This window comes from Microtus ochrogaster, linkage group LG1, assembly GCF_000317375.1.
Source record: "Microtus ochrogaster isolate Prairie Vole_2 linkage group LG1, MicOch1.0, whole genome shotgun sequence".
Lineage (NCBI taxonomy): Eukaryota > Metazoa > Chordata > Mammalia > Rodentia > Cricetidae > Microtus > Microtus ochrogaster.
The window spans coordinates 4,524,659-4,537,660 of record NC_022027.1 but is presented as its reverse complement, the minus strand read 5'-3'; the positions used below and the strand labels follow the sequence as shown (position 1 = coordinate 4,537,660).

The 13,002-nt window shown below is 52.5% G+C and overlaps 1 protein-coding gene across 4 annotated transcripts in view; it reads left to right on the top strand.

Annotated features, from left to right (window-relative positions):
• Eps15l1 (epidermal growth factor receptor pathway substrate 15 like 1) overlaps positions 1–2,037 on the top strand; it is an 85,522-nt gene extending 83,485 nt beyond the window's left edge. For 3 of the 4 annotated variants that reach the window (XM_013350726.2, XM_005359136.2, XM_026785373.1), the window contains one exon: positions 1,506–2,037. In XM_013350726.2, the coding sequence (XP_013206180.1) occupies positions 1,506–1,649 (144 nt within the window). In that variant the 3' untranslated portion in view covers positions 1,650–2,037. The remainder of the gene's footprint in view (positions 1–1,505) is intronic. The other variant, XM_013350725.2, reaches the window with a different exon arrangement.
• The last annotated feature ends 10,965 nt before the right edge of the window (positions 2,038–13,002 follow it).

Sequence of the window (13,002 nt, the reverse complement as noted above, 5' to 3'; positions counted from 1 at the left end):
TTAGCCTGCATCTGCCTGGAGTTGGAGAACCATGGCGACTCTCTGACTCAACTTCTTTCTCCCAGCATCCTGTTCTGTTTTCTCCGCCTACTTAAGGGCTGGCCTATGAAATGGGCCTAGGCAGTTTCTTTATTAATAAGAAATCACTCCCACATCACTTCAGAAATAAAAGCTTTTTGACCAAATTGCTTCTTGACCAAATTCTCAATGATGATGGTGTCTGAGAAAGGGGACTCCTTGCAGCTGACAGTACGAAAGGGAAGCGGCACCCAAGCTGTTGCTCAAGGGGCACCTAAGACACCCCAGACCCAGGTCACCCCTCTGTGACCCAGGAAAACCAGAAATGGCTTAGTCTAAGCATCTCCAATCAGAGTTAGTCAGTACTACTGAGAAAATATCCTTGCTAGAAACTTCTCTCGGCCCAAGTGCGTGAGACAGATCTGTGTGGGGTTCTTTCTCTTGGCCTCTAGCTAAGAGGCACCCCAGTTTGTGGAATGAGTGAGGTGCAGTAGAGGCGGGGGCTTGTTCATCTGGGCTGTGGAGGATGAAGCCCTTCTTCCTGCGGCCCATCTTTTATTTTGCTCCCCATGAAATTTTGGGAAAATTCCGTAAGACAGTGAGGGGGAACAGAGCCCTCAACCTGAGCCCTGGTGAGGGTTCCTGGGCTCCACCCCTTCCCTGGGAGGCCACACTCCCGCCAGCAGCATAGCTGAGTAATACTCCAATAGACGCCTTGTCACTGGCTGGGAAGTCACAGTCCTGTTCTGGGACTCTTCGGTTTCTTGTGGCCCCCATATCTCCCACCTAGACTCCCCAAGGTCCCCAAGCCACTCTCCGTGTCAGTTACTGGTGACAGCGTACAGATGATTCATTCTGAGGGCCCAGTGCCCTGGTGAGGCAGCTGCCTGTGCCCCTCTCCACAGTCCCTCCCTCCTTCCCCAAGGAGCTTGTGTTTCATCCCTTGTGTGCTGATGTCTGCTCTGGAGGACACGGGTCTCCACATTCACTACAAGAGATGGTGATTCGAGGAGTGTTGAGGCCCCTGTACAGGCAGTGGGCTGCCTCCCTGGGCGCTTGAGGCCTCTCAAGAGGACTGTCAAGGTCCCTGTACAGGCAGTGGGCTGCCTCCCTGGGCACTTGAGGCCTCTCAAGAGGACTGGGAGGAATTAAGTAGCTGGGAGGGTATGGCTCCAGCCTAAGGAGGATGGAAACTTTGACAGTTGGGGTAGCTGAGGCAGGAGGATTGGCCAGCCTGGTCTTCATAAGGAGAACCTGTCTCAAAAGGAGAGAGAAAGCTGGAGGATGTGCCTACAGAGTTGGTGGGCCTGCCTGCTAGAACCTTCCAGCACCAGGCCAGGCTGCCTCTCTCTGCAGGGGTGGGTGTCTGGTCCTCCAGTTGGCAGCTCAGGTTGGATGCACCTTGCTTCTTTGTACATGGGGTAAGGTCAGGGCCCCTCCACCCACATTCTGGGTCCCCCTCTCACTTTCCCAATCTTTTTTTATAGTTTGGCAATGAGGAGCAGCAGCTGGCCTGGGCCAAGAGGGAGAGTGAGAAAGCGGAGCAGGAGCGGCTGGCGAGACTCCGGCGACAGGAACAGGAGGACCTGGAGCTAGCCATCGCGCTCAGCAAGGCTGACATGCCGGCTTAGGCGGTGCAGAGAGGCCACCCATGCTCAGCACGCGCCCCGCTTCAAGCTGTGCTATGCCACAGCCACCACAGCCAAGGACAAGCTGGCCGCAGAGCCTTGGGCTTTGGGGCCTTGTTCAGAGGCAGTAGATGCAGCTTGCCCCTGTGGTTGGGCCAGGAGGGCAGCTGGCAACAGGCCTGGAAGCTGCAGGTCTGTCTGCAGTGTGATGGCTATCAGTCAGGCTTCACCTTCCAGATCATTCAAAGGCAGAGGAGGCCTCCAGTCTCCTGACTGCAGACAGGTCCCACCACTAGGCCCTCCCCACATCCACAAGACAGCCCCCCCACACATGATGTATGCATTCGTTGTATAAAAATGAAGTTTGAATGATTAATATAAAATATTTTAATACAAAACATGAAGCTATCTTGTTTTAAGTCTAGGAGCATGGGTCAGTGGCTCCCTGGCAGACTGAGGACAGGTGCTCCTGCAGCAGGGGTAAAGAGAAGTACTAAATTGTTTGCTTGTGCACGGTGCGTGTGTATGCCTGTAGGTGCTGGCAGAGGCCAAAGGGGCTATTGTATCCCCTGGAATTGGAGGTACAGGAGTTGGGAGCCATACAGTGTGAGTGCTGGGTCGCCATCTTGGTCCTCTGCTAGACCGTACACACTCTTAGCTGCTGGTCCAGCCCTGCACTGCATACTTGTCTTATTTATTTACTTATTTTTGCATTCTATTTATTTATTGTATGTGTGCACATGCATGAATCCATGATGCACAGTGAAAGGGCAGAGGTAGTTCTTTTCTCCAACCCTGTGATACCTTCAGATTGGAATAAGGTCCTATTAGCAGCAAATGCCTTAACCCAGCGAGCCATCTCAAAGGGCCGTTTTGTTGTTGATAGTAGTGGGTTTTGCTTTTTGTTTTTATTAAATGTGTATGACTGTTGTCTGCATGTATGTCTGTGCATCCCTGGTACCCATGGAGGTTGGAAGAAAGCGCCAGAGCCCCTGGAGCTGGAGTTACAGAGCCACCATGTGGATGCTGGCAACTGAACTTCGGTCATCTGCAAGAGCATCAAACACTCACCCACTGAGCCATCTCCCCACACCCGCTCAGATACTAAGCTTTGAAGGCAATTTATGATCACAGATAAGCCAGTCTGACTTACTCGTTTTCCAAAATGCATCCTTCTCCCTCTGCAGGAGACAAGTGCTCTTGAAATGCAGTTTGCTGGCACACCCTAGGACAAAGGCAAAGGTAGGCAAGGGCAGCTGCTCAGCTTGTCTGCATGAGTTCCAGGACAGCCAGGGCTGCGTAAAAAGACAGTGATGCAGGTCAGGCACCTGGAATCAGAACTGCTTCTAGATGTGCAGCTTTCTGAGTGAAGACGAATCAGATGCTCACACGGCCGTCTATCACTGGGGCAGGTGGAAATGCTGCCTGGCCACGTGAGGGCCTCTGGCCATGGTGGGAGATGACCTGTTTCCCTAGAGCTCAGTTTATTTCATGTGTTTAGAATCTGACTTAGGGATGGAGTCGGGAGCTCGATAGGTGCCTGCTGCTCTTGCAGAGAACCCAAGTTTCATTCCCAGCACCCATATCAGACAGTTCAGCTACAAGTGTCCCCGGCTCCAGGGCGCACACTGCCCTCTCTGGACTCCTTAGATGCGCGCACGCGCACACACACACACTTAGTGGTGGTGCATGCCTTTGACTCTACTGCTTGGAAAGTAGAGGCACATGTAGGCAGATCTGAGTTTGGGCCAACCTGGGCTAGTAGTGACTTCAAGGTCGCCAGGGCCACGTAACCAGACTGTTTCAAAATAGATAAGGGACTAGAGAGACAGCTTACGTTAAGAGAGCACTGGCTGTTCTTGCAAAGGACCCTGGCTTCATTTCCAGCACTCGCATGATGGCTCACAACCGTCTGTACCTCTGCTCTAAGGGAATCACTACCCTCTTCTGACTTTGAGTACCAAGCATTTATGTGTTGCACACACGTATATGTAGACACACACTTACATACATACAAACCTGTTTGTTTGTTTGTTTGTTTGTTTGTTTGTTTGAGACAGGGTTGCTCTGTTTGGCCTTGACTGTCCTGGAACTCGCTCTGTAGATCAGGCTGGCCTCAATTGCATAGATCTGCGTGCCTCTGCCTCCCTAGTGCTGGGATAAAAGGTGTGCATTATCACTGTCCGACTTCCTTCCCAGTTTTTTTAAAAAGTGAATTATTAGCCTGGGCGGTGGTGGTGCACGCCTTTAATCCCAGCACTCAGGAGGCAGAGGCAGGTGGATGTCTGAGTTTGAGGCCAGCCTGGTCTACAGAGCAAGTTCCAGGGCAGCCAGTGCTACACAAAGAAACCCTGTGTCTGGAATGAAAAAAGAAAAAAACTATACCAGCTTCAGGAAGCACAAACCTTTGGTCGCCTCTACCAGCAGAAAAGCCAGGAGTCCTCAGCAGCGCCGTTCAGGTCACGTAGCCTGCTGTGTGACTGTGTTTGAAAAGCCTTTGATTTGTGGCTTTATTTTCTTACTCTAAAAGCTCCACAAAACTGCCTGCCTCTGGAGGCATGGAGCTTCAGGTGACACTGTTTTGGCATCTACCAGCTGTCAGACTTGACGACAAGCACACCTACCTACACAACCTCTCCAGCCCTTCTCTTTCCTTTTTTATGACCATTTTAGATTTAGGCTCACAGAGGTGTACAAGCGTTCCAGAAGCCCCTCGCGTCACGGCCTGTTCATTTGGTCAGCAGTTACCCAACCAGCTGTCAGTGGCTTGAAGCTGCCCCCACTTCCCTCAGCTCTTGTGCCATCCTGGGTCCATGTGGGCCTTTAGCCCTCTGTTTACTTGGCTTCTGTGGGCCCTGACCTTGGGCATCCCCCCCCCCCCCCCCGTTTGATTGTGTGTGGGTGTTCGGCCTGCAGGTGCCTGTGTACCAGGTGTGTACAGTGCCCTCTGAGGCCAGAAGAGGGCGTCGGATTCCCTGGAACCAGAGTTACTGGCTTCCCAAGCGGCCATATTGTAGTGGAACCTGAACTTGGGTCATCTGCAAGAGCAGCCAGCACTCTTCACCCCAAGCCAGCTCTCCAGCCCCAGCCTTGAGCCTTTTAAGGCGCAGAGATGACATATACTGCCCACGTCCCTTCCTTGGGATTCATGTTGTTCACAAGGCTAGAGGAAGGCTACAACTTCATGGGCAGAAACACACAGGCGTGAATACCCTATCTGTGCACTTACCGTGCAAGCATGAGAGACTGAGTGCAAATCCCTAGACACTCTGTAAAGTAAATCCAGGCAAGGTGGCCCAGGTGTACCCCCAGTGCTGGAGGCAGAGACAGGAGGATGTCTGGGGCTTGCTGGCTAGCCAGGTTAACCAATCTGAGCTCCAGGTTCAATGTGAGACCCTGTCTTTAAACAAAAACAAAAGATGGAGAGAGACTCGTGGAAAACACCTGACATCAATTTCTGGTCTCTACAGCCAGGCTACACACAGGATAGCCACACAGAAGAAAAAGGGTCTCTACAGCCAACCAGGTGTGGCAGTGCACACCTGATCCCACACATGGGAAGCTAAGGCAGAACTGAACAGCTGTGGGGGATGCCGTGTCTCAAAAAAGGAATAGCAGGAAAATCTACGGCCTGTTGCGCAGTCCTGCACTCCACCCTGGGACCACAGAAGCTGGGTTTGGGAATGCACGCTGTCATCCCAGCACTGCAGAATCCGGGGCAGAAAGTTTGGGAGTTCAAGGTCATCCTGAACTACTGACCCTGACTCAAAAAAAAATGTTTAATAACAAACAAAAAGCTGGGCATTGGTGGCACACGCCTTTAATCCCAGCACTTGGAGGCAGAGGCAGGAGGATCTCTGTAGTTTGAGAACGAGGACAGCCTGGTCTACAGAGTGAGTTCCAGAACAGCCAGGGCTACACAGAGAAACCCTGTCTCGAAGAACAGCAACAATAATAATAATAGTAAACAGTAAAGGGGGGCTCGGGGTGATGCTCAATGGCTTGGGTTTGGAGGAGCCACTGCCTGCGCCAGGCAGATGGCAGATGAGCTGAATCAGGACTCAAGAGGTGGTGTCCTGCCGGGGGATGGTGGCGCACACCTTTAATCCCAGCACTCGGGAGGCGGAGGCAGGTAGATCTATGTGAGTTCGAGACCACAGCCTGGTCTACAGAGCTAGTTCCAGGAGAGGCTCCAAAACCACAGAGAAACCCTGTCTCGAAAAACCAAAAATAAAAAAAAAAGAGGTGGTGTCCTGCAGACGCTGAGATTCACCATGCAGATGGCCTGAGGTCACGTTGAGGGCTGTTGGGTAGGTAGAAAGAGTCAAGGTACAGAACTGCCCCAGCCCTACAACAGTTTACTACTGCAAAGTCAGACTCCTATGGGACTGAGTCCCAGCTTCCAAGCCAGTTTATGAGACGGCAGTCCATGTCCTGAGCCCCTTCTATGGGGCTATTTTAGGACCAAACAGGAAGCAGCCAGAAAACAAACTTGCCACCAAAAATAATAGACTTGCTATTTTGGCCCCTTATCAGCTCTAGTGCCTTTCAAACGAGAGCCTCCCACCCTACAGGTTTTTTCCTCAGTAAAAAGTTCCTAGGCACTGGACAAACTGTATCAGGAGGTGAGATTGGGGGAAAAAAAAAAACATAGGGGGAAATGGAAACATGATCATTATCTCTTGTTTATTCCAAAGAAATTCCATGTTGGGGGCAGCGCCGAGCTGTGTGGACATGTGTGAGTCTGCAGGATGAGCTCTGGTTTGTTTCTGACTGATAGACAGGAACCTCAACCATGGGTCCTGTTTTCCATCTTTTCTGGGTTTTGTTTTGTTTGAGGGGAGGGGTTCTGTAGCCTCCAGCTCTCTACGCAGCAAAGGCTGGCCTTGAACTCCAGCGCCTATTTCAGCCTCCTGAGGTTCACCCTCGTCTTCATCAGAAATCCTTTATCAGGGACCAGGATGTGGCTCAGTGGGCGAAGAAGGCACTTGCCACCAGGACCTGGGTTCAGTCTCTGGGACCCACTTGGCAGAAAGAGAAAACTGACTCAAAAATTGTCCTCTGATGTCCACGTGCACACACAAGCTGTGGCACGTGGATTCCCCCACAATCCATCAATCAATGCAATAATTAAAAAAAATAATTAAAAAAATTTAAAAAACAAAAACTGTTAAATGTCTATTTTGTCAGTGGGTAGTGGTGGTGCACGCCTGTCCTAGCATTTGGGAAGCTAAGGAAGTTTGAGACGAGCCTGGGCTACATAGCAAGACCCCCTCCCAATTAAAAACAAACGTGACCAACTTCGCTGGCCGCCTAAGAGAGAGGCGCAAACCCTGGCTCAAACATCGACTCTGAAATGGTGTGATTCAGCTTGATAAACACAACCCGGAATCATTTCACTCAGCCGTGGCAGCATGAGGTACGGCAATGTCATCTCAGCACGTGGGAGGTGGAGGCAGAGTAAGGAGTTTTTAAAGCCAGCCTGGGCTTCTTGAGACTGTCTCACACAACAGTAAATAAAAACTAATAACCAAGGATGGAGACGGACGCCTTTAGTCACAGCACACGGGAGACAGAAGCAGGCAGATCTCTTTAAATTAGAGCTAGTCTGATCTTCATGGCAGACTCAAGTCAGCCAGGGCTAGTAGTGAGACTCTGTGTCTAAATAAACAAGTCTCACTGGCCAGGGAGATGGCTGACTGGGCAAAGGAGATTGCTGCCAAGTCTGAGGACCAAAGTTCTAGCCTGGGATACCCACATGGAAGGAGCTGACTCCTGCAAGTTGTCATCTGACCTCCACCAGGACCACGGCCCTCGGACGTGCACGCACACATTAAATAGATAAATAAATGCAGCTTTAAAGGCGACATTAGCATTATGCTAATCTGGGTGTGGGGCACACTCCTGGTACCTGGGCTACCAGGTGAGACCATCCTCCCCTCCAGAAAAGTTGGCTTTGTTTTTATGGGCTTTGTTGTCAGTTTCTTAGTTTTGAGATGGTCTGAGGTGTCCCAGTCTGGCCTCACACAACGTGCAGTGGTGGATGACCTTGAACCCCACAATCCTCCGCCTCGGAAAGAATGTAGGGGAGCAGGAGAGGGGGTCTCAGTCACACTCAGGCCGTAGGGAGGCTGAGGCTGAAGGACTAGGGATGCCATACCTTGAACCCCTCCCCCCACAGTTTTTCCTTTGTTTTGTTTTTTAAAGGGAAACTTGCGGATGTGACAGTTCAAAGTTGCTCTCTTTGCAAACTAGGAACAAACAATAGAAAAATCTGGGCTTGACTGGCCTGGCTTCTGCAGGCGGCCTCTTTTGTGTGAGGCTCAAGACTGGGAGGAATTCCCGTTGTCACGGCAACTGAACAGCCTTGGTCAGAGAACCAGTTCCTCCTGGCTCCCAGACTGACCTTTTGGCCTTTAGTCCCTTCGCTTCGTCGGGACCCAGTACCACAGTATGAAGCCAGACACTAGTACTTGCAAGTTTGCTGTAGAACTTTCCTTCCTGGGTGAGGCCTGGCCACATGAGGAGCTTGCTGGTTAGGAAACAGAGCCTCATGTAGCTCAGGCTAGCCCTAGTATGCTACATAGCTGTGGACCATTTTGAGTGCCTCCATTTCCCTTGTGCTGGGATGATGGGTGTGCCACCTGGTTGGTGTTGGGGATGCCCAGGGCTTGGTACAGGCTGGGAGAGTGTGCTGCCCACTGAGTGCCAACCCCAGAACAGGGCTTGCTCACAAATCTTTATCTAGCAGGCAGTTAAAGGTTTTGAAGCAGGTGGAGTGTGGTCCCATCTTGTCAGGACATTGCCTATGTCCGAGAGTTTGAGACCAAAGTGGGCAACAGTGTGAGTCTCTGCTTGCAGCATAACACACAGCCAGGGCTGGTGAGATGGCTGAGCAGTCTCAGGCTCCTGCTGCTAAGCCAGAAGACCTGAGTTCCAACCCCAGGCCCCACAGGTGGGAGGGAAGCTGGTTGCCCTTGACTTCAAGGAATGAACAAATCAACAAGAAAATGGAAGTAAATTCCCAGAACTAAGCGGTCCCAACTGATCCTCTTTGTCTTTCCTTCCAGGTCAAGTGACAAGCTGGCTCTCCCACAGAGAGCAGTTCCTCTGGCATTCCCCAGGACTTCAGCCTTCCCCTGGGAGAACTGATTTCTTGGGGTTGGTTCATTGTTTTAAGAATCTAATAACCAAAGAGAGGGGCACAAGCAGAAAGGCCAAGGGGGAACAGGAATTCAAACCCACTCTCAATTGCACAGCAAGTCAGAGGCCAGCCAGGTCTGTGGGAGACCCTGTCTCAAACAGCAGAGAATGGGCCAGCATGGGCCTGACAGCTCAGCAAGTGACGGTGTTTGCAGCTGAGCCTGATGACCTAATGACCCCGTAGACACGCGTGGAAAGAGGCAACAGCTTCCAGCAGGTAGTCCTCCGACTTCTACATGTGCGTGGAAGTGTGCGCGGACAGATGCAAAACCGATCCACATCCTGTGAGGGCATGTGTGTGCCTGAGGCGCTGGGTCTCACACCATCACTGCAGAGCCCCCAAGTCCCCCCAAGACAGTAGTAAGTAAAGCCTTCCCCAGAAAATAAGCAAGCCAGCCAGTAGAGTGTGTGTGTGTGGGGGGGGGCGGGGAGCAGTGTGAGAAAACTATGTAGCAAATGGCGTGAGTAGCATTGATCTCGGGTGTTTGTGATTCCCACCACAGGAGTCCCTCCAAGAAAGGCACAGCTACAGCAGTTGTTCAGCAATAAACACCAGCTTCAGTGGGAGTGACTGCAGGTGGGCGGAGCTCCAGACTGGGCCCAGCTCTAGATCTGAGGATAGGATATCCCTGGCCCCACCTCGGGCTGCTCAGTTGCTTCTGCTGTTGCCACTTTCCCTCAGTATGGGTATGGAGGTCAGAGGACAGCTTTAAGGAGCTGCTCTTCCTCCGGCCTGTGGGTCCCGGATAGAATCCCAGTGCTTCGCCTTGGTGTCAAATACCTCTACCCAGTGAGCCCTCTCACCACCCCCTCCTTGAGACGCTTTCCAACATATTTGTTAACAGACTGTGATCATATTTCATCCCCGTTATGCTCTCCTGCCCCCTCACACTTCTGGTGACCCCCTTCTATTAGGGTGATCCCTATGCCCAACCAGATCCCCTTCTATTGTGCACATGCACACACATGTGCACATGGTGTGACCCAAAGGGCCAAAGAAAATGTCTCTCCATCCCTTGACAGCCATGAACCTATTAACTGCCTCTCACACTCAGGGATGGGCGAGCTTCCTGAACCCACTGCCTCTCACACTCAGGGATGGGCGAGCTTCCTGAACCCTCCCCCATCCATGATGGAGTGCTGAGGGCCCAATCTGTGCAGGTGGTGACAACTGACCAACAGCACTAAGGACCACCATGTCATACCTGGGAGACAGCTATCAACAGTTCTCTTCCTCTGGCACAGGGTCTTACTGCGTAGACCAGTAGACCAGGCTGGTCTCAGACTCACAGAGATCCATGCGCCTGGCCCAGGCACTGGGATCTAAGGTTTCTGCACCCACCTGGAAATTTGGCTGACAATGGGAGACCCTGCCTGCTGTTTTCTGAGGGATGGTGCAGGCTCACTGTCCCCAAAGCCTTCTGGAATCTGACCGTTCACGTGACCCCTTGACGTTGGGGTGTCTAAAACCAGGGTGCTAACTTTAAAGGAAGACCCCTCTCCAGGTGCAGAGGCCACTGCACTCTGTGGAATGGCTGGGCAGCATCACAGCTGGTCACAGCTTCCATGGTGGTTATTTTTGTAGCTGACAATGAGCCTTACTGGAAGTGGCTTGGCGCTCAGAAAGTATCTGCGTTCAAGCTTGAGCGCTTGGAACACATAAACCCCTGGGAGCCCACAGCCGTTCCAGAGCTTGGCCCAATCACTCTGAGCTCTTCACAGTAGCTAGACTGATTCTGCCTTCAAGCCCTTGTCCTCCGCTGTGCCTGCCCATCCTCTTGTCTTCCCGGGGTCGTCAGTCCCCTGCCCCTATCCCTTGTCCAGAGAGGCATTCTGACCCGTAGAGGGAGAAAATACTCCTTTCCAATTTCCAACTTTTTCCTTCTTTTTCAAGACTCCAGACAGAACCCAGGGCTTTGCACAAACGGGCTTTGCACTCCACTTCCCAGCTATGCTTCCCCAGTCCAGCAGAGCACAGCTTCCAAAAGACACAACAGAGTGTGCACGCGCACACACACACTCACACACACACACTAGAGTAGTTGCAGGAATGCCCTGCTGTTGACTGGTGGGAACTGCTTTGCCGCTGTGGCCACCAGCTTCTGAGATGACAAGCCTTCCTTCACAGACTCAGGGATGACTCAGAACGATCCTCAGAGCCCCTGGCAATATGGCCCGAGTCACCCTGGGGCCACACTGAGGAAATGAGGCATCAGGATGTGTTTGAGGTTTTGGGGTTAAACTGAAGTGCTCTGGGAATATGGAGAATTCTGTTCCCAGAGCCCAAGTGGGTTCCTCTGGATCCAGACAGGGACCAAGTGGCTCCCCAACTCCTTGCCCCAGGATTCCCTCTTCGTTCTGGAATACCACTGAATATAAAGGCTCTGGTTGCTGAGTTTGTTTCTCTTGATTTGGGGACAGTCCCCAAAAGGCCAACCGAAGGTTAAGGTTGAAAATAAGGTTTGCTGAAGTGAAGGTCGGCAATTCAGGACGTGCCACAGTAGGCTGCATAGGGGCCTGCTAGGAAGAGCATCTTCTGCTCCTCGTGGAAAAGGAAGTATCTCTCAGCTGTCAGTGATAACTCATTTGCAGACACAGACAACCGCTTACAGCCTGCAGCGCCAGGACGACGATGCTCCTTTGGGACTCAGGTGTGCCCCCACGCTCTGCAGCACCAGGACACCATGGGACTCAGGTGTGCCCCCCCGCACTCTGCACGCCGATGCTCCCATGGGACTCAGGGTGCCCCCACGCTCTGCAGCACCAGGACGCTGATGCTCCCACACGCTATGCCGTGTCTAGACTCTGATGCTCCTACAGGACTCTGGTGTGTTCCCCACATTCTATCCAGTAGCATCTTGGCCTTGATATCAAAAATTCTTGGACGCTAGATTTCTGTCTCTTTCAGGGACAAAGTCACAAGGACAGGCCATAACTGCTGTCTTCTCTGTTGACTTCAGGTAGTCGTGGTCCCTCTCCCTGATAGTGCCTGGACTAGCACAGGCGGCAGAGTACTCATGGGAACCAGAGTGGGTTTCCCAGATGAGGGATGCAGAGCTGGGCCATGGATTCCAGAAGGGCCTTTGTAGTGTAAGGAACATTTTACAGAGAAGTGCTGCAGAGAGCAGAGGGAAGAGACTGCACGGAGGGAAGCGGGTAAGGAAGTGAAAGGCAGGAATGCAGAGTGAAGGTGTTTACTCAGTGCTCTAAAGCTCTGAGCTTACTGCCCAGATGCAGCCCCAGCTCCTCACTGGGGGATTCTAGGCAGGGCTCCACCCCTGAGCCACGCCCCCAGCCCCTCCTTGGGGGGGATTCTAGGCAGGGGCTCCACCCTGAGCCACGCCCCCAGCCCCTCACGGGGATTCTAGGTAGGGGCTCCACCCCTGAGCCATGCCCCCAGTCCTTCACTGGGGGGGGGATTCTAAGCAAGGGCTCCACCTATGAACCACGCCCCCAGCCCCTCACTGGGTCTATCACTGAGCCACCAAAGCCAGGGTTTCTTGTACAGGCTTGAGCCCCAGCCCCAGCCCCTTTTACGCTTTGAAGATGGGTTCTCGTTATTCAGTCCAGGCTGTCCCGGAACTTGTGATCCTCCTATCTCAGTGTTTCACATTCTGGGAAGACAGGTGTGTCAGCATGTTGAGGACCTTTGTTCCTAAGTCTCCCTCAGTTCCCCTTGTGGCATGTGGGTCCGGTCTTTGGAGGTGTCCAGGCCACAGCTGAGAGGCGAGGGCAAGTGGGCCGGGTGCGAACAGCACTTACCCCACAGGCCGCTCCCAGTTCCAGCAGCCCTGGCTGCTGCTAACCCGCAAGTTCCGGGTGGCACCCAGAAACTGGCCCACTGTCCGGGTCTTCCAACACCCCCCTAGCTGTCACCCCATTTCATAGAAGAGGAAACCAAGGCCTAGAGTGTGGTGGGACCCAGCTGACACTGAAGTCACTTGGTGTGAATCCTCAGATGGCTTGTTCAGACTTCTTTCTGTAGCCATTGCTTGTTTGTTTGCTATTGAGTCTTTTGTAGCCCAGGCTGCCCTCAAACTCACCCTGTAGCCTTGAACTTCTTACCCTGTGGGGCCTGAGTTTGGAGAGCTGGAAATCACGTGTGTGCCACCGCGTCTGTAGCACGTGCTGCGGGAGATGCCCCCCCCCCCCC